The following is a 27384-nucleotide window of genomic DNA, read 5'->3' on the forward strand; positions in this document are numbered from 1 at the left end:
TTGCAATAAAAACGATATACAACATCTATAAGTGGTCAAAATATATTTTTGTATTATGGATGTGAAATACAACTTTTATTTTGAAAGTAGAATCAGTCCCATTTCCGCTTCAACTGTCAGTTTGATAGGTGTTTTTATAATGCTAGCTACATAAGGCTAGCTGCGTTCCACGATGCGGTTTTTCTTTGCTTTTTTCAAAACGTACAAATAACAACTGCCTTTAGACGAAGTGAACCAAAACGACGCTTTCAAATAAATAGCTCCGTGCAACTGCTGTGAGCAGTTGCAAACGACACCACGCAAGCTACAAGCAAACACGGGCTCTTCTCTGCTACTGTACTGCGGGTCTCTGCCGTGGTCTCTGCTCTGCCCGACCTTCGCTAGCAAACATGCTAACGTCTACAAAACAAATGTACCAAGGATGCGTCAGTGATGTCACGAGGGAGCGTCATCTAGCGGAAGTGCTACAGAGACTCACCAGTTATTTACCACACTCCTTTTCCGATCGTATGATTTATATACTAGCCATAAACAACACAAGTTTCCAAATGGGGCAGACAGAGAGAGAGAGAGAGAGAGAGAGAGAGCTCATATTGGTCTAATTTTAGTCACTGTAGAAGTCAGAATGTATTTTGATATTTCAAAGTTTCACAGTTATGAAAGTTTCCCATTCACGACTAATAGCCTACTACTACTAGACCTACTACTACTACTAATAATAATATCATTTTTCCACAAATTATCAAGATGACTTATTGTACTTTTAGGCCTATACTTAATTATAAAAAAAAAAAAGATTCTGGTGACATTGGGCAATCCTTTCGCTTACAAAAATGTATTCTCGGAAGTCGGAAAAGAAAAGGGGGAAAAGAATGCTCAGACTTGTGCATTGAAAATACATCCTTTTTGTCAGCACGTATGAGATATACACATAGTGACGTCAATGACTTATCCTTGGTATCTTTATTTACTAGACCCGCCTACGGCATGGCTTTACTAGATGATGACATAACCTGTCACTGACTGTCATGCTGTCACAACTCACTCATCCCCTCCCAGTCCTCTATGGCATGGACACTATTTAAATTAAAACACCTATAGCCTATAATAATAATAATAATAATAAAGCTTTATTTGTATAGCACCTTTATAGGAGCTGGTATATGGATGATCCACTTTAATATTGTTATACAACAATGAGATTTGCTTTGCAGGGCGCTCTCTCTCTCTCTCTCTCTCTCTCTCTCTCTCTCTCTCTCTCTCTCTCTCTCTCTCTCTCTCCCCATTTGCTGTACAGTAGTTTATCTACATTATTTGCCATAGTTTATAATCCTACAATTTTACAATTTACAATAGCAGATTATTGCAGAATGTGTGGCCATTTGAGGTCTATTGCTTCACATGCAATTAAATAATGTTTTACCTGTTGTGTGGTTGTTCGATTGATTGAATTAGTCCGGAATGTAAACAGCATGAAGTAGCCATATGCAGTGAGACATTTTAGGCTAAAAGGATAACACAAAAAAAGTACTGTGCATGTATTAAAGGAGTAGTTCACCCCCAACATTTTTTTTTTCTATTGATGCATGGAGACTTGAGTTCAATAATATTTTTTTAGTTTTTTGTCGCATTCCTAAGACAAAAAATGTATTACAATAAATGTAATAAATGCATTTGGGTCCCCATCCGGAATCAATGGGGGTAAATTTACTACATATATTTTTTCTTAGGAATGTGACTGTTAGATATGAATTATGTATCATAATTCTATGATTTGTGTATGAGGCTCATATGACCATATAAGGATATATTATGAACTGAACTTACAGTATAGGAGACCACATTTTGGTCGGATACTGTAAGCTCAGGCTAATTGATTACAGGACATAGTAACTTTGGTTGCCCTGGCTACGAAATCATGATATACTGTATGTCACTAGTGGAAAGTTACCAACACTACGTGTCACTGTCTTCCTTGTTATGATCTGGGAACGAATCAATGAGTCCCACGATTCTTACTGTCATAACTGTACTCTTTATCTACTGAATGTTAACTTCCATTTTGGAAGAGAAAAATTTGTTTGGTATATGCATCTTTTAGTCCAACTGGTAACGACTGGCAAGACTACACTAGGCTACTGGAGCATTTTAATAGGGATTGGGGAAACAAATGGGGGGAACCAAATCAAAGCGACGCCGCTTCTTCTAGTGGTTTCCGCGCTCTAGGCGGAAACCAAACGGCCTGTTGTGAACGAACACCAGCCTTCCCCCCAGAAAGCCTGGTAGGCGAGGTTAGGTTTTCATAGTAAACCTGCGTCCTACAGTAGCAATTATAATAATGCATTGTCTGTATTGTAAAGCATGAACTTCCCATCCCCCATCATGCATCCTTGCTGTTGGCATGATGTGAGATTAATCTGCCCAGAGAGACAGAGGTGACGTGATGTGCAGTAGAGGTCATTGCATAGTATACTCATTATACTGTGTAGGTGCAGATAGACTATAGAATGTTTGTTTGTTCTCACTTCTCACTGCCACCGTTGCTGATGCCGTGTCACTGTCACTGTACTAGCCTATAGCCCACTGTTTGTGTCACTGTGTCACTGTACTAGCCTATAGCCCACTGCTTGTGTCACTGTCACTGTACTAGCCTATAGCCCACTGTTTGTGTCACTGTGTCACTGTACTAGCCTATTGCCCACTGTTTGTGTCACTGTCATTGTCACTATACTAGCCTATTGCCCACTGTTTGTGTCACTGTGTCACTGTCACTGCACTAGCCTATAGCCCACTGTTTGTGTCACTGTGTCACTGTCACTATACTAGCCTATAGCCCACTGTTTGTGTCACTGTACTAGCCTATTGCCCACTGTTTGTGTGACTGTGTCACTGTCACTGTACTAGCCTATTAGCCCACTGTTTCCCAAGCACTGGGTCAGGTCACGGAAACATTTGTATGGGTCCCTTAATCTTTGGTTTCCTAAGTTTTGTTTTTACTTATTACACATATAGGCCTATATTATTATTATATGTTTTTTGTAATTTTATGAAGAAATCAAAGAAAACTCAAAGAAATTCCATAAATTAGAACACAAATGTTTAAGAAGTAGTGAAAATAGCCGATCTACAGGCTTTGTGTGCTTAATTGTAGATCTGCTGTTTTCACTATTTTGGGTCCCGGGCAAATATCTAATCTGTCTTTTGGGTCTTGACCCGAATAGTTTGGGAAACACTGCTAAAGCCTATACAGTAGCCTATACATCTCCAGCAGTGGTGGAAAGTAACTAACTACATTTACTCAAGTAAATTGAGTTACTCAATGTTTGGAGTAGGCCTATTGGAGTAGGCCTATTGAGTAATATGTTTTACTTCTACTCCACTACACCTCAGAGGCAAATCTTGTATAGGGTACTTTTTTACTCCACTACAATTATTTGAAAATTTTGACAGAGTTACTTTGTAGTATTTTGTAGATTTCATTACAAAACATAATTAACACTAAGTTCAGCCCTATTTAAGCTTTGGCTTTCTGAACATAGAAGATCTGACTACAAACAAGCTGTGTTGCATCGAGTTGCTCAGATATAGGCCTATTTGGCTATTTTTACTGTCGGTAGGTTACTTTAACCTGTATTTTGATGCCATGCATACTTTTTTTTTTTAAATGTACTCAAGTAGGCTACATTGTGATTACCAGACCTTTATTGTTTCTGCATTGCAGTTTTGATAGGCTACTTTAAAGGAGTAATTCACCCCCAAAATGACTTTTTTCCTATTGATTACTCATGCCATGGAGACTTTTTTTGTCGCATTCCTAAGATAAAAAAAAATGTAGGCCTACCCCTGTTGATTCAGGATCAACGGATCCGGATTTGGAATCAATGGAGGTAAATTTACAATAATAAATGTTTTGACTTAGGTTGCGACTAAATAAATACAAAGACATATAGACCTATATTATTGAACTCAAGTCTCCATTGCATAGAACTGATAGAAGGAAAAAAAACGGTCATTTTGGGTGTGAACTACTCTTTAACCTACTCTTTAACATAGTAAAGACATTGAATATGTTTTCAACCACTGGTCTGGTCTCTCCTCTCCAGGCAAGAGGAAACAGTGTGCGGAATGGATCAGTCACTTTGTTTAAGGATCATTTACAACCCCATCATGATGCCAAGACGAGCCCCGCACGACACAACCTGCTGCCGCTTCGAAAGGCTAACCATGCAGCACCGTTTCCTCTCTGCTTGCACCATCTTACGCACGCACGCACTGAGAGAGAGAGAGAGAGAGAGAGAGAGAGAGAGAGAGAGAGAGAGAGAGAGAGAGAGAGAGAGCTACTCTGTGTAAACTGAGTAGCCTAAAACAACAAACACTGTGTAAGCAAAATATGGCCACGGGCCAAATATTTCCGTTATGTAGGAAAATAGGCTATAACAACCCACACAAAGTAGCTAGGCTGCACACACACAGACACACACAAGAAAACTTTCCTTTTTTTTTCTTTGCTCAGGCTATAGTTCATATGGTTATATTGAATAGGTAGGCTACAAATAGATATTGAGGGATTAAATCTCAAATCATGCTGCTTCAAGTTCAATTTAAGCCCCTCCCTCTTTCGGAACAACGTGGTACCGTTGCATAGCAACGTAGGCCTACTATCCAAAACATTGCTGTTTGGTTGCTATGTCTGGCTAATGCAATTGCAAAAACCTGCAGTTGTGCTAAAGAACAGGTAGGCCTACTAATGTATCATTATTATGTTCTTCTTTATAAGTACGGTAATTTAACACTGTTGCACTAGCATAACAACACATTGGCTAAACATAGCCTGCAGAAGTGATATTTTTAGATGGCTGGATTAGTAGCTTAATTGAAGTTAACAGACACTGACAAGCCAAGAATTAAGCCGGGTTTATACTTTTTTTTCCCAGCCGTGGCTTCTGCAGTGGTGTAATGTAGGCCAAGTACATTTACTCAAGTACTGTAGGCTACTTAAGTACAATTTTGAGGTACTTTTACTTTACTGGAGTAGGCCTATTTCCAATTTTCAATAATTTTACTTCTACTCCACTGCATATTTGAGGAAAATATCGTGGCCTACGTTTACTCCACTACAATTAGTTGAAAACTTGAGTTACTAGTTACTTTGCAGATAATTACTAAATATTCCACTTCAGCCCTATAGGCTATTTGAAAATAGCTGATCTACAAGCTCACAATGCTACACATCGCATGCATTGAGCTGGTAGATCTGCCCGGGTCTCCAGCGTGAAAGTCCAATATCTTAGCCATCACTCCAAAGGGACATCCCTATGGAACGAGAGCAGATACTAGACTTTTGAGGCTTCAGGCTGGGGCTGCTACTCTCTCTGCCACATACACACAAACTACTTTAGAAGGCAATCGTAGCCAATCAGGAGGGAATATGGGAAATGGGACTGATTGATGACATGACTTTAGAGATACTGTGTACCGCTTTGCGTGATTTTAGGCCCAAATCTGTAGGAGCAGTGTCCAAAAATGTGTTTTGCAAAAATCGGCCTGATGGTTGCGCTAGAAGAGGGCCATGTGAGAAATCAGGGGCGGAGGTTGTGATTTGCCATCCAAGGAGTGTGTGTGCAAAGTTTGGCATCGAAAGGGCCAAGTTCCAACGGTGCCAGAGATAAGAGTTGGGGCAAAAGTGTGACGTGACGTGACGGACAGACAGCCAGCCGGTGGAGTTTTTCATGCACACTTCCCAGTCATTAATTGCTACCGCGTTGATGTGTAGCAAAAGTTGTTCTTAATTTTATATCGTTGCACTTAGTTTTATACCGGCACCATGTAGATTTCTCTGAGCTTCCTAGGTAGTGGTTAGGCCTATTGTTTTTTTATGGATGTTATATGTCTGCCATTGTTATTGTCCTGTATTTGTTGTTACTGGGAGAGTGTAACATATTGCCTCTTCTCTCCAGAAGGCAACTCCACTGGTACAGTACCTATTCCTTTTTAAATTCAACCGTCCATCTTACTTGAAACAATCCTTGGAACCATACACATCACCATATCCACTTGGACGCAGGGCATTCCACTCCATCTGACTGGAACAATCTCCCTCTTTCACTCAGATATATTACATCTTTTGGCCGCTTCAGGACTTCCTTGTTTTCACATCTTGAACTGTTCATGCTTCTAATACTGATTCTATTGACTATATTTCTAGTTTCAAGTAGAGATGTTACCGATCAATTGGCAATGGATCGGATCGATCAAAGCATGATCGGCGATAATCGGTGGTTTAGATCAAAAGGTAAATTCACCGATCCGATCGGATCGGTGCATCTGATCAACCAGCCGTTCAGTATGCCCACTTGAGGCCATTTTGGGGTATTGATTTCCACAATGCTGAAGGAATAATTAGTTACTGCTATGATAATAAATACATAGTAATGCTGGTAAATAACTATAAGGCAAATATATAAATGAATTCATGAGTGAATGAATGAAATAAAGTTAAAACATTAACATTTAGAAAATATAAATGATAACTTGATCGGATCGGTGATTGATCGGGATCGGGTGATCAAACATTTGTGATCGGTGCTCGGTGATCGGTTCCAAAAAACCTGATCGGACCATCCCTAGTTTCAAGTAAAAGTACTGTATGTATGTAATGTCTTAGTCATGTGTTTTTGGACTGAATGTAATGTTCACTTATGTGTCTATAGGACCCCCTCTAAAATGAGATGCTGCATCTCAAGGGGCTATCCTCTCAATACATTCTGACCGATTCTGAAAATTCCAGTTCACACTCGTAAAAGAGACTTCAGTCTTAATGTAGCTTTTACTGCAGGTTAAATAAAGGTTGAATAAAAATAACTCTCCCTGTGCCAGGTATAACTTCAAACAAAGAGTTGTTTACTCGTCGTTGCAGAATGGGAAAGAAAGTGAAGAAAGAGAATGATGCTCTATGCAAGGACACAGTAAGTAACTCAGATGATTGGTAACCTCTCGATCTCAGTGACAGTGACTTTAACCCCATTCTAACGCCTTCTAAATTGAAGCAATAAGCTACAAGAGGCATGTGGTTACCTGGTAACCAACGGCTTGGAGACGTGGTGAGACACGAGGCGAAGAAAGTAGTTCCCAGCTTTTTTTGCCAACAACACAGGTGCAGATAATTGGTGTACTGTGGAAAATCTGTGGAAAAACACACCTGGGTTTGATATAAACTGATTCAAGGTGTGGATTATAGTCTCATATACCACAGCAATTAAAGGGAAACCAGCCAATCAGAACCAGCCAATCAGAATCTGTTTTAGAACAGTAGTTATCAAGGACCCAAGGACCCCCAAAGTCAAGGACCTCCAAAATGACATGTATTTGGCCGCAGGCCCCTCGATCTGAAAATGTTTTGCCATCTATGCTACCACACCTCAATACAGCATAGAATACACAGCAATGGACAAAATGTTATCCAACAACGACACAAGGTACTTACGTTTTGGGACTGAGAGGATAAATCTCATAAAGATGGTGGTCCGTGGCTCAAATGCCAAATGAATGATGAACCTTGATATGAAAAAGGTTGAATGGCACGGATGCTTTCTTGGTTTTAACAGGGTTAACGCATTCAGAACGGGTACACTATATATTTACTATCAAACCCTGCACAAAGTGTAAGTCCGTCAGTCCGTCAGTCCGTCAGTCCGTCAGTCTGTCTGTCACACCTCACACGTCACACTCTTGCCCTGCTCATATCTCCGCAACCGTTGCCCCGATCCATGCCAAATTTTGCACACACACTCCTTACCTGCCAAACTACAACCTCCAAGGACCCCCGGAGCTCCAGGGACCCCCAGGTCCCTGGGGGACCCCCAGATGTAAAAAATGACCAAATGTGCTAAACTGACCAAATGACCACCCCAACGGGGCTGCTCACGGGGAATTCCCGGGGACCACCGACTCCTGGTGCTCCAGAACGGATGCAAAAGTGGTGGCGCCCCCAGTGGAGGACCCCCTACACTGCAGCTCACATAAAATGCCGTAACTCCGGCTAGGAGCGACCGGGACAGCCGGGGCCGGTACCTATTCGTCCGCCTTGCCGGCGCGGAGACCCCACCCCTCATTTCTCACATGGCCCTCTTCTAGCGCCACCATGAGGCCGATTCTTGCAAAACACATTTTTGGACACTGCTCCTACAATTGTTGCCCTAAAATCACGCAAATCGGTACACAGTATGTCTACACTCATCCCATCAACATGAATCTCTCCCATATAGCGCCACCTCCAGGCCGATTTTTAAAAACACATTTTTGGACACTGCTCCTACAGATTTTGCCCTAAAATCACGAAAATCACTACACAGTATGTCTACACTCATGTCATCAACATGGATCAGGAAGATTTTGGCAAAACACATTTTTGCCCTATTTGTGGAGATAAGTGACCTACGGTCGCTTATCTCCCGATTAGGGAGCCTTACTGGTTTTATGCTTTAACTATTGAAAAATAGCAGATATACAAGCTCACAGCGCGGCACCGAGTGCCGTGCTGCGAGCTTGTAGATCTGCTATTTTCGAAAAATCATGAAAATTTGAATTTTGACACGATTCTATGTTTTTTTTTAATCCTTCTAAGATTTTTTGAAAAACCTATGTTTCTATGTCAGCAATCTGGCCAGCCATCGTCAAAGAAAAGGTCCTTTTCACTTAACTGGAGCCCAGTTAGTCTGTTCTTGAGAGACTACTATGTCAGCCGTGCTCAAATCTTTTCCTTTGAAGGACCCCCAAAATGATATGTATTTGGCCACCGACTCCCATGTCAAAATATTTAGTTCCAGGGACCACCCAGAAGCAAAATTTGAGTTACAAACATTCGCTTTGAAGATACACATATTCAAAGATTTGCACACATTTTTTTACGACTTTTTCAAAAATAGCAGATCTACAAGCTCGCTGTGCGGCACTCGGTGCCGCGCTGTGAGCTTGTATATCTGCTATTTCTCACTGGTTAAAGCATTCAATAATTCGAGGCCCTAAATGGGTTAACAGGGTTATGATGCAACATGGTAAGCACATCTCCATGTTCCTCCAGTTTGAGCCAGTGCCCATTGAGAGTAAGCAACCTGCCACGGTGGTCCTGATGCTGAGCTCTCCTGAGGAGGATGTCCTCATCAAAGCCTGCGATGCCATCTATACGTTTGCAGAGAAAGGTACAGATAATGCATATCGTCATTGTCGGGTGGAAACCTTGTATGTCCAAAACTGTTCGTTTTGCATTTACCATTTTAAGAATGATTTAAACTAGTGAAAACAGCCGATCTACAAGCACACAGCTGTGTGCTTGTAGATCTGCTGTTTTCACTACTTTTGAGCGACGGCCTTGTATGATGAAGCAGGGCTTTACTTTGCGAAAGAATGTACACATTTGAAACTTGGAGATACGAGGTTTCCACACGACAACGACGATATATAGGATTGGGACGAAATGAAAATGTCACATCACGATTATTGTGACCAAAGGAATCACGATTTACAATATTATCGCGATAATCAAAGTCCATTATCCTGGGGCGGTACATTTGCCAAAAAATAGGAAATTTACAAGCTTGGAGATATTTTTTGGCAAATATTTTTGATAAAGAGTGAAAAAAAAGACTGTATCAAGTATGTGAATTGTTACCAGTGCAGGACGATATCATGATAAATGAAATCTCCACGATAGGATTGTCATGAGTGTTTTTCTTTATCACATCCCTAATGCATACACATAATTGTTCCATTTAATTTCTTGGCCTGTTATTGGCCATCCAATATTGGCTTTTTGGTGCTGTCTAGTCTACATTCACCAAGGACCAAGGACCCCAAGGACCCCTGGGGGTCCCCAGACCCCACTTCGAGAAGCCATAGTCTACAATACGTGCTACATAATAGTACTACACTAAACTACTAACGCCACAGAATGCTGGTACACACACAACACAAGGTCACACACAGACAGACCATTCACACACACCTCCCAGTCCCACCCAGGCTTGTAATTACATTCACTTCTCTCTGTCTCCCCCCGGTGGCAGGAGATGAGAACAAGGTGTGTCTGCTGGGGCTGGGGGCTTTGGAGCCCCTCTGTGAGCTGCTCACACACCAGGACAAGCTGGTCAGACGCAACGCTGTCATGGCACTGGGTGTCATGGCCACCAACGGTGAGATTGGTTGATTGATTGATTGATTGATTGATTGATTGAATACTTTATTAGGGGCTGCAGTGGCTCAGGGGAAGAGTGGCCGCATGGAAACCGCAAGGTTCCCAGTTCGACCCCAGGCTCCCCCAGAGTTACTGTCGAAGTGTCCTTGAGCAAGACTCTGAACCAGTGTTGTTTTTGACAGGAAATTTTGATTTAGTTTTAGTCATAGTCTTTTGAATAAAATGTAATTTAGTTTCAATCATAATTTAGTCACCTGAAAAGTTTTAGTTTTAGTCAAATTTTAGTCGACTAAATATCATGAGATTTTAGGTGACTACAGTTGATTTAGTCAACTAAAATGTATTTTGGCAGGCCTTGATGGCATCATAATTACACTTGGTTGTGTGCTGAAAATAGCCGATCTACAAGCTCACAACGCGTCGCGCTGCGGCGCGTTGTAAGCTTGTAGAATGGTTATTTTCAGCACGCAACACCTGAGAGCAACCAAACATAAAGTGACTCTCTTCAGCACTAGTCCCTCCCTAACGTTTTAGTCTAGTATTCATTTTGTTGACGAAACTGTCAATATATTTAGTCTTAGTTTTAGTCATCAGAGCTTAGTTTTTATTTCGTTTTTATTTAGTTTTCGTCAGTGAAAAAAACGCAGTCGACAAAAACATTTTTCGTCATAGTTTTAGTCGACAAAATCAACACTGCTCTGAACCACTAGTTGCTCCTGATGAGCAGGTTGGTGCCTTGTATGGTTTCTTCCGCCATCGTTGTATGAATGTGTGTGTGTGTGTATGGGTGAATGTAATGCGCAATCTATGTAAAGCTCCTTGGAAAAGGGTGCTACGTAAATTTACCATTTACCATTTAGTCAGAATAATGTAAACAGCACGTGGTACAGGAGACATGAAAGTTAAAAGGATAACACAAAAATATCAATTGAATAAAATATTATCTTTCATACAAATTAAGGAATAATAATGCAAATGAAAGGATTCATTCGACCATTAGCGTACCCATGATGTCTATTGAGATCTTGAAAAAGCAGTTATTGCAACACTAGTGCCCTGCTCACCCCAACAACCTGCTGACATTCTTACCGACTGTGCTGTTTAAAGGAGTAGTTCACCCCCAAAATGACTTTTTTTCTATTGATTACTCATGCCATGGAGACAAGAGTTCAATAATATTTTTTGTTTTTGTCACATTCCTAAGACACAAATTTTATTTGAGTAAATGTACCCCCATTGATTCCGGATGGGGACCACATCCGGAACGAATGGGGGTAAATGTATTGTTATCACATTTTTGTCTTAGGAATGCGACAAAAAACAAAAAATATTATTGAACTCTAGTCTCCATGGGGTGACTAATCACGCATTTATTACGCATTTTACTTTTACCATTATTTTATGCTTTAAACTATTAAAAATAGCAGATACACAAGCTCACAGCGCGGCACAGTATTTTGACCCGATTCTAAATCCTCTAAATCAGTGGTTCTCAAACTTTTTCATGTCAAGGATCCCCAAAATTACATGTATTTGGCCACGGACCCCCATCTCAAAATATGTTGTTCCAGGGACCCCCCAGAAGCAAATATTTGAGTTAGAAATGTTAGCTTTTAAAAAGATATATTCAAAGATTTGCTAAAAAATAAAAAAATAAATAAAAAAAAGCAGATCTACAAGCTTGCAGCGCAGCACTCGGTGCTGCGCCGTGAGCTTGTATATCTGCTATTTTTCAATAGTTAAAGCATCAAATAATTACATGTCTTAATGGGTTAACAGACTGATCTGATGTGCTGATTGGTTGGCTGGGCTGTGCAGCCACGGCCAGTCAGAGTGACAGACTGGAGGTTCATATTTCAATTCACCTTTGTTTCTGCTTTGATTGACAGGCGATGTAACGAGTGCTCTAAAGAAGCTAGACGTCATCCCGTCAATCATTGACAAAGTGTCACCTGAAGGTACGTGGTGGTCCTCAGTGTGTTCTGATCAGCTGCTGTTTAAAGGACCTACACCATGAATTTTCACTTTTTCTATTTTAAAACCTTTTTTTGGGGTCCCACTGGCACCTTCTATCCTCACAAAGTCCTATTTCTGACCGTTGTGTCTTTCTCTGGTTTTGGGCAGACAGAGATGAAAAGCTTTCCACGGGTTCTCAGAACAGTGCTGTTCTGAGAGTTGACGAGAGTGACGTCACTCTCGTTTCCCGTTTTTTTCTCAGAGTAAAAAAAAAAAAAATTCAATTTTTTTTTTTTTCAAAACTTTTTTTTTTTCAAACCTTTTTTTTTCAAAAAAAATGCAATGCAGAGTAAAACAAATTTTTTTTTTTTTTTTTCAAAACTTTTTTTTCAAAAAACTTTTTTCAAAAAACTTTTTTTTTTCAAAAACTTTTTTTTCAAAAAACTTTTTTTTCAAAAAACTTTTTTTTTTTCAAAAACTTTTTCTTTTTCAAAAAACTTTTTCTTTTTCAAAAAACTTCTTTTTTTTCTGGAAAAACCCCACTAGATGCGCCCCTGAGCAAACAGAGGCCGTTTTGGTATTGCAGCTGGAGAGCCTCATTATAGTAGAGCTAGAACAAACAAAAAGAATGGTCAGAGTGTTTGTTGAGGGTTAAAACCTGTCTAAGACTCAATTTTGAGCATATATTTATACAAAAAATATAGTTTTAAAAGCATGGTGTAGGCCCTTTAATAGTTAGCAGTTGTAACATAACAAATTAATGTTTTTCTTTTCTCCCACTACACCAAATCTCTAATAGACAGAATAGCCTAGAACAGGGGTAGGCAACTTTGATGATGGAGAGGGCCACTACATTTTCATACTCACTCCAGAGGACCACAATGCATATACATAGCAAAAATAGCCGATCTACAAGCTCAAAACGCGTCGTAGATCTGCTATTTTTGCTATTTTTTAATTGGAATCCCGAAAAGTAACTTTTTTTTTCTTCTTTCGTTTTAAAATTTCAAATGCATTTATATGTTCTTATGTTAACTTTATGAACTTAAATACAAATACATTGGACATAAAAAAATACAATAACATTTTAATACTAGACATTTAGCTATACCTAATATAAACTGAAGTAATTAAAGCAGGTAGTCTTTCCATGTTTGGAATTGTAACAGCTGAAATCAATAATATATCAGTACTCCAATATTAACCTGCGGGCCGCATTAAGTGAAGGTGGGGGCCGCCAGTTGTCCATGTATGGCCTAGAATCTCACAACGTGTAACACTGTGACCTGCTGTGAGCTTATAGGGACAGAATAGGGACGCTATAGGAGTCATGTGGTTAACTTCACCACCATGTGTCATTTAATGGCGATGGTGGCTTTGGAACATGTGTGTTTATAGCGCCACCATCAGGCCGATTTTTTCAAACACATTTGTGGACACTGCTCCTACAGATTTTGCCCTAAAATCACGCAAATCGGTACACAGTATGTCTACACTCATCTCAACAACATGGATCTGTCCCATATAGCGCCACCTTCAGGCCCATTTTTTCAAACACATTTGTGGACACTGCTCCTACAGATTTTGCCCTAAAATCACGCAAATCCGTACACAGTATGTCTACACTCATCTCAACAACATGGATCTGTCCCATATAGCGGCACCAACAGGCCAATTTCTTCAAACACATTTTTGGACACTGCTCCTACACATTTTGCCCTAAAATCACGCTGCGACCTGACGGTCGCTTATCTCCCTATTAGGGAGTCTTACTGGTTCTGTTTTGTGTCAATCATTTTGTTTTATTTTGTCGTTGTCAGAGGACACAGTAGTCCAGGAGTTTGCCACTCTCTGCCTGGCTTCTCTGTCCGTGGACTTTGACTGCAAGGTGAAGATCTTTGACAGCAAGGGTCTTCCTCCTCTGATCCATCTTCTGTCCAGCACGGACCCCGACGTCAAGAAGAACACAGTGGAGACCCTCTTCAACATGGTTCAGGTAGTGATGTGTAGACCAGGGGTTTTCAAAGTGGGTGACGAGGCACCCTGGGGTGCCGCGATCGACGGCAATCCAGGGGTGCCGCGATATAATTAGATAATATTTGGAATTTATTTGGACACTTAATAAATATTTAGTATCATTTTGAACTTGAAGTACAACGTTATTTTCAGTCAGTTCTAACCAAAATGGCTATTATCTCAACGTTTTTCTCGCAACATAATCACTAAAATATGCCATAAACATAAGGTGCAGGGAGTGACAATTATGAATATAATGTAGGGGTACCTCGGATGAAAAAAATATTTATGGCCCCAAGCCAAAAAGGTTTGGGAACCCCTGGTGTATACAACACCATGTGGAATCAACCCAGTGCAAAAAATAAATACAAATTAAAATTAAAAAAATTAAAGCAAGCAAACAAACAAAAAAGCAACGAAGTAGGACATTATGAAAAAACACAACAAGTTAAAATATGGGGATAATATGGAGATACAGTATGACTTTGTGTGTGTGTGTGTGTGTGTGTGTGTGTGTGTGTGTGTGTGTGTGTGTGTGTGTGTGTGTGTGTGTGTGTGTGTGTGTGTGTGTGAGTGTGGAATCAACCCAGTGCAAAAAATAAATACAAATTAAAATTAAAAAATTAAAGCAAGCAAGCAAACAAACAAACAAAAAAGCAACGAAGTAGGACATTATGAAAAAACACAACAAGTTAAAATATGGGGATAATATGGAGATACATTATGACTGTGTGTGTGTGTGTGTGTGTGTGTGTGTGTGTGTGTGTGTGTGTGTGTGTGTGTGTGTGTGTGTGTGTGTGTGTGTGTGTGTGTGTGTGTGCGTGCGTGCGTGCGTGCGTGCGTGCGTGCGTGCGTGCGTGTATGATATATCGCAGATATACAAGCGTTACAAGCTTGTATATCTGCTACTTTTGTGTGATGCTGCTGGTAATGATGATCAAGTTAATGAGATTAATAAAATGTACAAATATTGAGATTCCACCCGACAACAATGATATATGACTCCTGGACCCTCCTACAGGTCAATATACCACCAAAGGACACACGGCCTTTATTTTTAAAGCCCCTACCCTTTGGAATGCCCTGCCCCCTGAGATTCGCCTCGCTGAGTCTGTCCCCCGCTTTAAATCTCACCTCAAAACACATTTTTATAGACTAGCTTTTAATCCCTAATTCCCGTAACTTTTATGTATTTGTATCCTATGCAAGCTTCGTATTTATTTCCATGCATTGTTTTTTCTGCATTGTTTTTAATCCTTATAACCTCTTGTGTGTACGCTTTGTTCTTTGTCCCTTGATGTTCTGTGTTCCTCTTGTAAAGCACTTTGTAACCTGGTTTTGAAAGGTGCTATGGGGCTTTTAAGCCGTGACATCATTTTGTAGTCAGACCTCCAAGCAGATTTATTGTCAATATCTGTCCCTCGCTATTTCAACAGATCCGAGACAAAAATAACGACTAAAGTACAATTCTACCACTTTCCTTTCAACAACAAAGAGAAGAAAAATTAGTAAATAGTAAAAATAGTAAAAAGATTCGCTTTTTTGGGGGGCAAGATTTCTCCTCTGCCTACAAAATGATGTCAGACTTAACAGCCCCATAGAAATAAAGGTTTATTATAACATCATGTGCAGGACCAGGCCATTGGCCAGGGGCTGCGGGAGCTTGACGGCATCTCTCCCCTGCTGACCCTGGTGACGTCAGAGTACCCAGACATCCAGCGTCTGGCCCTCAACACCCTGGAGGTCCTCACGGCCCAGAGAGACGCGCGCGCCGTCTTCACCCACCAGCGGGGCTTCGAGAAACTCATGGATTTCCTCAATACCAAGGTTTACCGTTTTGATCTAATACAATTTAATTCAGTTCAATTCAATTCAAAGGAGCTTTATTGGCATGAGAAAACCAGGGTTCCCACACATTTTTACCAATTCATTTCCAAAACTTTTCCAGAATATTTTACCCGATTTCCAGGACTATATAGCAATAATTCAACTCAATAACGAGTCGCTTACTCCTAAAAATGTAATCTTGACCAAAAAGTCCACCACAAGGCAGAATGGCTGGTGACCCCTGCTAACCTCTCTTGTCCCGCCCGCTGGCTGCCAGGACGTCAGTGACCTCCACGCCGAGGCCCTGCGGGTGTTGTGTAACTGCCTGGAGGACAGCCAGAGTCTCCGGTTGGTCCACGAGGTGGGAGGGGTGAGCGCGCTGATGCACTTTGTCCTGTCGCCCTCCACCGCACCAGAGGTCCGCTCCAACGCTGTCACATGCATCGCCCGCATCGCACAGAGCTGTAAGCAAAAAATACACACGACGTAGGCCTACACACGCACACACACATACCTATACACCAGGGGTCTTCAACAGGGGGCCCGGGACCCCTAGGGGGTCCTCAGAGTTACTACAGGGGGTCCTCCAAATCTTTGTGTCATAGAATTTGTTTTCACCTTTTTTTATAATAACCACTTGAACCCTAGTGTCCATATTCTGTGAACTTTAGACAAAAATAGCAGATCTACAAGCTCAGCTTGTAGATCGGCTATTTTCGGCAAAGAGCTTTGGTGTAGAGGGGAAAAAGAGCAGAAAATATTTTATTCAAAAAATTATAAAATGATTATTTTGGCCGTTGACAGGCTAAAAGAATAGAAGAGGGATGTAAACAAAGTCAGCCTGACAACGGCCAAAATGAAAAAGTTTACTATAGCTCCTTTAAATATCTGAAAACACAAATTAACATGAATCCAAAATACACTGATGATTGTGCTGGCAAACGATGAAACGATATGGAATCTATGAACAGGTTATGGGGTTATGCTATTTTCGGTACTTGATACCACACTGAACTAACTTTTTAACGCTGCCTTCAGGTATGGCATGGTAAGAGGGCATTTGCATTTCTTTCAACGTAGTAAAAACTGCATTCATGGTCTTGAGAGGGCACTTTTTACAGACTGATAAAAGGGCAGGGGCTCACTCACACACACGCACGCACGCACGCACGCACGCACGCACACACACACACAAATAGCAGAACAGCAGAACAGCACAGCTGTTCACGGTCCAGCTCAACTTCAACCTCCTTGCTGTCATTTTGCAGCCCAATGAGAAACAGACTGAGGTTCTGCTTTCATTCCCGCAGAAGAGGATGGTGTAGAAATGGCTGATTTAACTCTTGGCTGCATGTGGAAAATAGCCGATCTACAAGCTCATAACGCCTCACTTGTAGATATTTTCAGAGCGCAACACCCCCCAGCGCAACCAGACATAAAATGACTCCGCCAGTTTAGATAGGATGATATATAAATCACACACATCATGAGAGGAGGAGAGGTGCAAACATCATCTCAGCAGGAAATGACGGTGCATCATATATACGTATACCCATTCCCATGCCACCCACAATTCCATAGTCAGAGGGAATCACATATTCCCTGGCGCTTGTCTTTTAGTTCTACTGGATCTCTTCTCCACTAGTCCCCCCCTAAACACTTTAATGTAGTTTTTATTTGTTGTTGAAAATTAAATATGTTTAGTCTTAGTTTTAGTCATCATAACTTCGTTTTTATTTCGTTCTTCGTCAGTGAAAAAAGGTAGTCGGCGAAAATGTTTCGCCACAGTTTTAATCGACGATATCAAACTAGTGTGTTTGTGTGTGTGTGTGTGCGTGCCTGCGTGTGTGTGTGTGTGTGCGCTTGCGTGTGTGTGCGTGCGTGCGTGTGTAACGCATGCAGCGGAGAACCGCAGGCTGCTCCATGAGCAGGGTGTGGAGTGCCCCCTGGTGGAGCTGCTGGGTGGTGACGGGGACGGCGTCAAGATGGCCGCCTGCCGCGCCGTGGCCGCCATGAGCCTCCATCTGTCCAGCAAGGACGCCTTCAGAGACCTGGGTCAGACACACACACACACACACACACACACACACACACACACACACACACACACACACACACACACACACACACACACACACACACACAAGACCTGTCACAATTTTTATACATAATAGAGTAGTGAAGTGTGACGTAATTTACACATCCTACCTGGTTTGCGGTTTTCCTCCCCCATTCTGAATTCCCATAGACCTTTTTCATATGGTGTCATATAAGAACTGTGTTCCAATTATAAACAAATTATCTAAGCGGTTTGACTCATATGGATATGAAGAATCAACTGATGGTGAGAAAACGCTAATGTTACTGTCGCCGAATTAGTTACATTTTCGCTAGAAACAGGCTTTATCACTTATGAGTGACTGACTATCATAAACCATACAGAGCCACCTCGCCGATAATCGCAAAGGCCGTTTGTTTATTTTTGGACCACAATGCTTATATGAGACGATTTAAGATGACCTAATGTTATTCTCCATAGAGAATTACTTCTGTGGAACCACGGGATGAGCAAGTCACGTCACTGTTCTATAGTCTAATCGCAATTTTTGACATAATTGCAATTATTTTGTCATAATCGTTTAAATTATACACATTGAAAAATGTGTGTTCCAGGGTGTGTTCCTGCAGTGGTACGGTTGCTAGGCAACGACAGTGCGGAGGTGAGAGAGGCAGCTGGCCACGCCCTCTCCAACCTCACACTCAACCACCAGCCCAACGCCACGTGAGTGACCTTTGACCCGACCACCTGACTCTAACGGTGTTGGGTGAAATCATCCGGCAACTCTTTCTGACAGGGGGCGGGAAGCCCCCCTCCCCTACCTCCCCTACTGGACTAGAGACCCAATGCCCCGTCGTGGCACCAGCCTCAGGGGCTTGCCTCGCAATCACTAGACCAGGGGTTTTCAAAGTGGGTGACGGGGCACCCTGGGGTGCCGCGACGGCAGTCCAGGGATGCCGCGACGCGACATCATTTGATAATATTTGGAATTTATTTGGACACTTGAAAAAATATTTAGTATCATTTTAAACTTGAAGTACAAAGTTATTTTCAGTCAGTTCTAACCAAAATGCCTATTATCTCAACGTTCATCATAACTTCGTTTTTATTTCGTTTTTCGTCAGTGAAAAAAGGTAGTCGGCGAAAATGTCGGCAAAAGACAAAAAAAATATAATACACACGCAACGTTTGGAAATGAGTGTGGAATTAGCATTAGCTACGCTCCTTGTTTACAGTCACAGTCGTGAAGCCATGCGTGACCAGACTAGCAGTGGTTTTCAAATCCTTTTCATATTAAGGGCCATTATTTATTCTTCATTTGAGCCACAGAACCACCGTTTGATTACATTTAGACACAAAACCGGGGACATTGATTGTTTTCAAGTAGTAGATGTTTATATGATTCATGCTTCATTACCTGTCTGAGACGGGTAGGTAATGAAGCATGACTCCTATAAACATGTCCTACGACACAGTCAGGTAGACAGACTGGCTCTACCTGGACCTGTATTGCCTGTCTTGTCACTTCGTCATTCCTTCATTCACTGTCATTAGAGGATCATACCAGTCTGACTTCTTCTCTAGTCATTACTGTAGCAGAAAATGTTCCCCGTCTTTAAAGAATATTGTGTGTACTGTGTGCAGTCTAAACTTGATTGATTGATTGAGCATTTTATCAGACAAAACAGTACAAGTATTTATAAATTTGTGTACAGTTAAACACCCTGCCTAAAAGGAACATCCCAAAAAAGTACTTTTATGGTCTTTTTTACGTCGGAAGTCCTTGGTATTCAATTCATGGACATAACAAATAGCAAGCAAAAAACAAACAAAAAAACATCGCAGTTATAACGATGCTATATGTACAAGATAGAGGAAACAAGGAGGTGGGCTAAGCTCACTTTTGGCCTGTCTATGGGAGGAGTGATGACTACCTCTGCCTCTGGCCTCCTGAAAGGTGAGTTTTCAGGGCAGTTTCGAAGGAGGCTAGTGAGATACAGTAAGGGCAGTGACTTAAGGGCATGCAGTCCATACTGTCTTCGACCTCCGAACTTTTGACATCACTTGCAACTTCTGAAAAGCTTTACGCCGAATTTGAGTTGGGAAAGCTGTATTCCCAGATGTTGTGACTCTCCGCCGAACAGTTGTCGGAGACGGTATGGACTGCCCTTTAACACCCAAGGAGCCAAACTCGTTCAGTAACGAGTTAAGGCCACTAGGTGTCACCATGCCAAAAGGAGTTGTCTCGACCCTGAACGAGACAACGAAGGGTTAACTGTACGTGCAGCTGCCTGCCCTCTGAATGACCTGAGTCCATACGTCACCCCGTAGCAGAGAGAGAGAGAGAGGGAGAGAGAGAAAATGGCGGAGGCTGGTTACATTGATTTCCATTCTACTCCAGGGAAGCAGAGATCTGATTTTTTTCACGGCGACACTATAACGCGATGGTCGGCTCCCGTTTGGATTTTAGTTTCGCGGGTTAGGGTTAGCAGCAGCAGCAACAGCTAGAAATGTTATAAACCTGAGCAGCCCATGTGTTAAAGGAGTCGTTCAGACCAAAACACATATAGGGTTAAATCTGCCTTTTATCATACCCCTTCATACCTGCTTTAGTCCATTTTTTTCATAGCTGCCCCTGTTGCTAGATTTCGCGGGCTCTCTCATAACTAACAGAGTAGATAGTCTTTATTCTAGTGCGGTTATTTCTTTAGCTTCAAAGTTAGTATTTTTTTATTGGATTGTGTTTACAGGTCAAAACAGCGGTTTGGTTGGTCTCAGGAAGTTGTGTAAACACAATCCAATAAAAAAATACTAAGGAAGCTAAAGAAATAACCGCACTAGAATAAAGACTATCTACTATGTTAGTTATGAGAGGCCGAAATCTAGCAACAGGGGCAGCTATGAAAAAAATTGACTAAAGCAGGTATGAAGGGGTATGATAAAAGGCAGATTTAACCCTTTATGCGTTTTGGTCTGAACGACTCCTTTAAGCAGACTTTTGATACGTGCGGAAAAATAGTTCTCTTTGAGTGGGAGCGGCAGTGGCTCAGCGGTAGAGTGGCCGCTTGGCAACCGGAGGATTCCCCCACACATGGTTTGAGAACCACTGGTGTGTTGTGTTTCAGTGCAGTGCACGAACCACTGGTGTGTGTTGTGTTTCAGTGCAGTGCACGAGGCAGACGGAGTGAAGGCTCTCGTACGGCTGCTCGCTGACGGAGGCTCCTCCTCCTCCTCCTCCTCCTCCTCCTCCTCTCCCGGGTCGGTGGTCCACGCCGCCGCCACCCTCGCCAACATGGCCGAACAGGAAGTCCTGCGAGGTCACATCCTGTCGCACGGAGCCGTCCGGGCCCTGGCGGGGCCGCTGCAGTCCAGGAACACAGACGTACTGGTCCCTGTGACGCAGTGTCTGGCCATACTGGCCAGCAGCGCAGAGGCTAGGGCACAGGTGTGTGTGTGTGTGTGTGTGTGTGTGTGTGTGTGTGTGTGTGTGTGTGTGTGTGTGTGTGTGTCGCTCCAATGAACTGCAGTGGCGAATGAGGTGTCTAGCTTATTATATCTATGGGTTTAACCCATTTAGGCCTAGAATGATGTAATGCTTTAACTATTGAAAAATAGCAGAGCTTGTAGATCTGCTATGTTTTTGAAAAATCATGATTTCTTTTTTGCGAGTCTTTGAATATATATTAAAAAATATATTTTGAGATGGGGGTCCGTGGCCAAATACATGTCATTTTGGGGGTTCTTGACATGAAAAGGTTTGAGAACCACTGATTTAGAAGACAAAAATATTCAAAGACGTTCACGATTTAAAAAAAAATGTATTTTGTAATAATTAAAGCGTAATGGTTAAAGTGGTTCAAATCTAGAGTAAAGGTGGTTGCACACTGCTGCGTTTTTCGTTGCAAAATGCGTTTTTCAGGGCAAGGAGAGAGAGAGAGATAGAGAGAGCAAGGGACCGAGTGGTGCGCGAAACGGGCGGCAGTGTGCAAACGTGACTGACATAACGTGAGGTTGATTTTTTATTTGCGTGATCCGAAATTCACTCCGATATTCGGCCCGAAAAACGCAGCAGTGTGCAACCACCTTTACTCTTGTGTAAAATAAACCATAACAATATACCGCACACATGTATGTTGTTATGGTTTATTTTTGGTCATACTTTGCAATCCCTAGAAGAATAAAGAGAAGAAAAAAGAGAATAATTTACTCTAAATCCTCCGGAATTATTATGCTTTTATTTTTATTTCTAAGGCTTTATCGAACAACACAACAGTACAAAGCATCACGTGCATTAACCCATTTAGACTTAGAATTATTGAATGCTTTAACCAGTGAAAAATAGCAGATATACAAGCTCACAGCGTGGCACCGAGTGCCGCGCTGTGAGCTTGTAGAACTGCTATTTTTTTTAAAGTTGTGAAAATGTGGGCAAATCTTTGAATATATATATTTTCAAAGCAAACGTTTGTAACTCAAATTTTGCTTCTGGGGGGTCCCTGGAACTAAATATTTTAAGATGCGGGTCCGTGGCCAATTACATATCATTTTGGGGGTCCTTCACATGAAAAGGTTTGAGAACCACTGACACAGTAGTCTCTCAAGAACAGACTAACTGAGCTCCAGTTAAGTGAAAAGGACCTTTTCTTTGACGATGGCTGGCCAGATTGCTGACACAGAAACACAGATTTTTCTAAAAATCTTAGAAGGATTCAAAAGACACTTTCTAATGTTCAAAATTCTAATGTTCAAAATCTTTCAAAAATAGCAGATCTACAAGCTCGCAGCGCGGCACTCGGTGCCGCGCTGTGAGCTTGTATATCTGCTATTTTTCAATAGTTAAAGGAGCTATAGTCAACTTTTTCATTGTAGGGCCGACACTTTGTTTACATCCTAGTCTATAGACTAGAATGTAAACAAAGTGTCGGTATGACAATAGCCAAAATAATTATTTAATCATTATTTTATGCTTTTTGTGGTAATTTTTGAATAGAAACACATATATGAAGCTTATTTTTTTATAAAATATTTTCGAAACATTATTTTTATTTTAGCATCCGTTTTTCAAGAAAAAGTTGACTATAGCTCCTTTAAAGCATAAAATAATGATACACAATAAGGTGTACCCGTTCTAAATGGGTACAGGTATCAGCTGGAATCAAACATACCACCAGTAAGACTCCCTAATCGGGAGATAAGCGACCGTTGGTCGCTTATCTCCACAAATAGGCCAAAAGTTTGTTTTACCAATTATCAAGACATACCGGCAGTTGACAGTTTGCCATGGTTACTCATTGAAGTTGAATCTCCATATATGGAGATAACCTACGCATCACACTAAGTCTGACCTCACCAGCCCATATTTGGGCATGAGCAACTTATGTATCCATATATGGAGATATGATGACATCACACAGTCCTCAGCCGATGATGTGGCGTGATGTCATACAATACACAAACGAGCCCTACAGTATAAAGGGGCAATTCTTGCCAGGAAAGAAGCATTTCTTCGACTCAGACCTTATCGCCAGGGTTGGCTTATAGCAGCTGTCGGTAGGACCATATATGGATTCTGTTAGTGTGGATCTCCTAACAGGGCATCATCTGGGATACAATCCCTTTTATGCCCATATATGGAGATCCCTAACATAATCCCTTTCATGCCCATATATGGAGATCCATAACAGAATCCCTTTTATGCCCATATATGGAGATCCCTAACAGCATCCCTTTTATGCCCATATATGGAGATCACTAACAGCTAACAGAATCCCTTTTATGCCCATATATGGAGATCCCTAACAGAATCCCTTTTATGCCCATATATGGAGATCCCTAACAGAATCCCTTTTATGCCCATATATGGAGATCCCTAACAGAATCCCTTTTATGCCCATATATGGAGATCCCTAACAGAATCCCTTTTATGCCCAGTTGGTTGCTAGGGTAAAAAAACATGGTTGCTATGGTAAACAGTTGGTTGCTAGGGTAAAACCATGGTTGCTAAGGTGGTTGCTAACGTACACTAACAGACCAGCAACAACAGACTGTTGCCACAGCAACGTACACAAAGGTTTGTGTACACATGTGGTGTGATGTCATACTGAAGATATATGACATCACACCGTACACAAACAAAGGTGTGACGTGTGACGTGTGACGGACGGACGGACGGCCGGTGGAGGTTTTCATAGTAAACTGCTCCCTGACGGTCGCAATTAACATTTCTGATGTAATAATTTCAGATATTACAACCGTATTCCTCTGTCTATCTTGTTGCGTGTTAAGCTGAGAAGTGCCGGCGCAGTCCCGCCATTGGTCAATCTGCTGCGCTCCAATCACACGGAGGTACGCTGCAATGCATGCTGGGCAATCAGTGTCTGTGCCAACGACGAGCCTACCGCAGTGGAGATGTGGAAACATGGGTGAGAGAATAACGTTATACAGTATATTGTTGCTGTCGCGCAGAAAGCTCTGGTTCAGGGGTCGTCAACGTTTTCAGGCCAAGGACCCCTTAGCTGAGAGAGAGAGATGAAGCTACACTTTGTATGAAATTGTGTTGCAGATTAAAAATGTTCATAGATGTCTTAGACAGCTTAGACTTGTTTGTCATCATGTTGGAGTACATGATGACATTCAGACATTTAACCACTTGAACCGTCAAATACTTTAGTCTGCTCTTGTTTTCCCTCTATAAACCTCTTTGACAAAAATAGCCAAACTACAAGCCTACAACGCCTTACAGTTTACAGTTTAGGTATTTAGCAGACGCTTTTAATCCGAAGCGACTTACAATAAGCAGATAAAAACATCACAATAATAAACAAGGTTAAATGTCAGTACATCAACAGCAATATAACAAATGCAAATGAATATCTATCTAGAAAAAACAATATAATCCGTAAAGGGAAAAAAAAGGTTTCTAAAAAACCTAAAAAGAAAATGCTAACTAGCTTCATGTAAGGTCATTGATTTTTCCAGTAGTGCTAAGGGTTTAGGTGGAGTCTGAAAAGGTGAGTCTTCAGTCCAAGGCGAAAGCTAGCGAGTGAGTCCGTTGTTCTAAGTGCGACAGGGAGTTTATTCCACAGCTTGGGGGCCAGGAGGGCAAACTGTCTCGGACAAGTGGATTTTTGCCCTGGGGTTTTTAGCGAGGGTTCTGTCAGCATCCCTGTGTTGGTTGATCTAAGTGCACGGGTGGGGGTGTAGGGGTTGATCAGGTTTTGGAGGTATGGAGGAGCCATACCTTTGGCTGCTTTGAAGGTCAGCATCAGTGTTTTGTATTCCGTGCGGGCCGCAACCGGGAGCCAGTGGAGGCTGCGGAGAAGGGGAGAGACATGTGAGAACTTAGGCCTTGCACGAGGCGTTGTAAGCTTGTAGATCTGCTATTTTGTTGTGCTATTTTTGTTGTGTTCCACTCAGAATAGGGATGCTAGGGTTCAAGTGCTTAATGTAAAAAACATGATCCTATCACCCCCCCCCCCCCCCCTGTAGTAACTCTGAGGACCCCCCTAGGTTGAAGACCCCTGCTCTAGTTTCCATATTGTAACTTTTTGTGTTTGAATGAATCCATCACATTAATCAGCGTCACATGAGAGTAACTAAAGTATCAGATAGTAGTACTGTAGCTCGATCTGTTACTTTTGCTATTTTTGAATTTGAATCCTGAAAAGTAGATGTTATTAACCTTGTATTTGTATCTACACATTTCAACTTTTTATGTTTGGGATTGCCCCTACTTCATCATACAAGCGTGTCGCATAAAAGTAGTGAAAATAGCAGATCTTCACAGATCTATATTGCGACGCAATGCATTATTTTCACTATTTTTCTTTTCTTTTCTTTTTTTACAATACTAATAGAGGAATGGTTGTGGACAGGCTACAATGATAACATCGACAGCAACGATAATATCATTCAAGTCTCTTATTTTTCATTTATCACCATCTCATCTACAGTTAAACGTGTGAGTGGTAAAGTATATGTTGCTACAATATAACTAGCACAACTGCCCTATTATGATCCAGGTCTTATGCCTTATGCCTTAACTTCTTTACCTTTTTTTCACTATTTTGAAAAACATTTTTAAATACTTCAAATGCTGATCTACATCTGCACGTTGTGAACTTGCAGATCAGCTATTTGAAATATTTAAAAAACAAAAACAAAATAGTAAAAAAAGGCAAAGAAGTTAAGGCATAAGGCATAAGACCTGGATCATAATAGGGCCCTGAAGTGTTTGGCAGTTGGTCTCTCTACTCTTCCAGAACGTCAGGTAAAGGACAAATTGACAATTAGTATCCACCTTTTTCCGCGGGAGTTTACTGGAGATTATTTGGACCACACTTCCGGTTTAACAGCAGACATACAAGCTCACGTCGCGTCGCTGATGCAGCCTGTTGTGAGCTTGTAAATCACACTCGGCTGCGGCGCCGGAAGCTCGGTACAGCGTCTGCGCAATGCACTATGGGGCGTTGGAAACCCGTGGATACTGCGGCTGAGTGGTCGAAATGTATTTTTCCATACAACTAAGTATAGCCAATAGCAGGGCTATATAGTGGATAACGTGGCTGAAAATGTAATCTCTACTCTTGCAATATCAAAGAGTTCAAGTTGGAGCTGCATTGTTATTATGATTCTGGCCAATTATGTCAATATATCTGTCAATGTGTGCTCTAAAGCAGTAGTTTGCAGATATTTTCATGCCAAGGACCTCAAAATGTATATATTTGGCCGTGGAGTCGTCGTGGACCACAGTAAAGCTCTATATTGGGAACTGCAAATTTGGTGTGCAGACTTTTTTCTTTTGTGTCGTCGTGGACACCCCATCTGAACATGTTTTGTGCCAGGGACTCCCAGAAGAGAAAAAAGATTTGTGTTATGGTAAATTATTCAAAATTCTTCAAACACTTTCAATATATTATTAAAAGCTCGCCCGAAGTGCCACACTTGTGAGCTTGTATATCTGCTATTTTTGAATAGCCAATGTATAAAATATAGATAGAGGGGTTAAAATCTATTAACACATTTTACTTGGGACACCCTGGAACCCCCTCAAGGACCCCTGGGGGTCCCCGGAGGACCCCACTTCGAGAACAAACTGCTGTAAAGTCTAAAACTAATGGTTAATAAATTGATTGAGTCATCTGATGCCCAACAGTGTAATGTGTTGACAATAGTGCAGTTTGCTGAACAGCCAGTAGGTGGCAGTAAAACACAGTTATTGAGTGTTAAGAGCATACCTCTTTGTAGACAGTACAGGAGTGGTTCTCAATCTCACAGTGGGGTTCCTGCAGCCAAATACATAATACATGTTGGGGTCCTTGACATGAACATGTTTTAG

The 27384-nt window shown here is 41.5% G+C and overlaps 1 protein-coding gene across 1 annotated transcript in view; it reads left to right on the forward strand.

Moving 5' to 3' along the window:
* Positions 1 to 6917: 6917 nt before the first annotated feature.
* armc3 (armadillo repeat containing 3) overlaps positions 6918 to 27384 on the forward strand; it is a gene marked incomplete at its 5' end in the record, with an annotated part of 36441 nt that continues 15974 nt past the window's right edge. The window contains 11 exons of the mRNA XM_080752414.1: positions 6918 to 6965; positions 9080 to 9197; positions 10062 to 10187; positions 12079 to 12147; positions 13966 to 14141; positions 15794 to 15988; positions 16266 to 16452; positions 17891 to 18043; positions 18662 to 18770; positions 21210 to 21492; positions 24333 to 24469. Coding sequence (XP_080608540.1) covers positions 6918 to 6965; positions 9080 to 9197; positions 10062 to 10187; positions 12079 to 12147; positions 13966 to 14141; positions 15794 to 15988; positions 16266 to 16452; positions 17891 to 18043; positions 18662 to 18770; positions 21210 to 21492; positions 24333 to 24469 — 1601 coding nt within the window. The remainder of the gene's footprint in view (positions 6966 to 9079; positions 9198 to 10061; positions 10188 to 12078; positions 12148 to 13965; positions 14142 to 15793; positions 15989 to 16265; positions 16453 to 17890; positions 18044 to 18661; positions 18771 to 21209; positions 21493 to 24332; positions 24470 to 27384) is intronic.

The sequence above is a fragment of the Nannobrachium achirus genome, assembly GCF_963921795.1.
Source record: "Nannobrachium achirus genome assembly, chromosome: 21".
NCBI lineage: Eukaryota > Metazoa > Chordata > Actinopteri > Myctophiformes > Myctophidae > Nannobrachium > Nannobrachium achirus.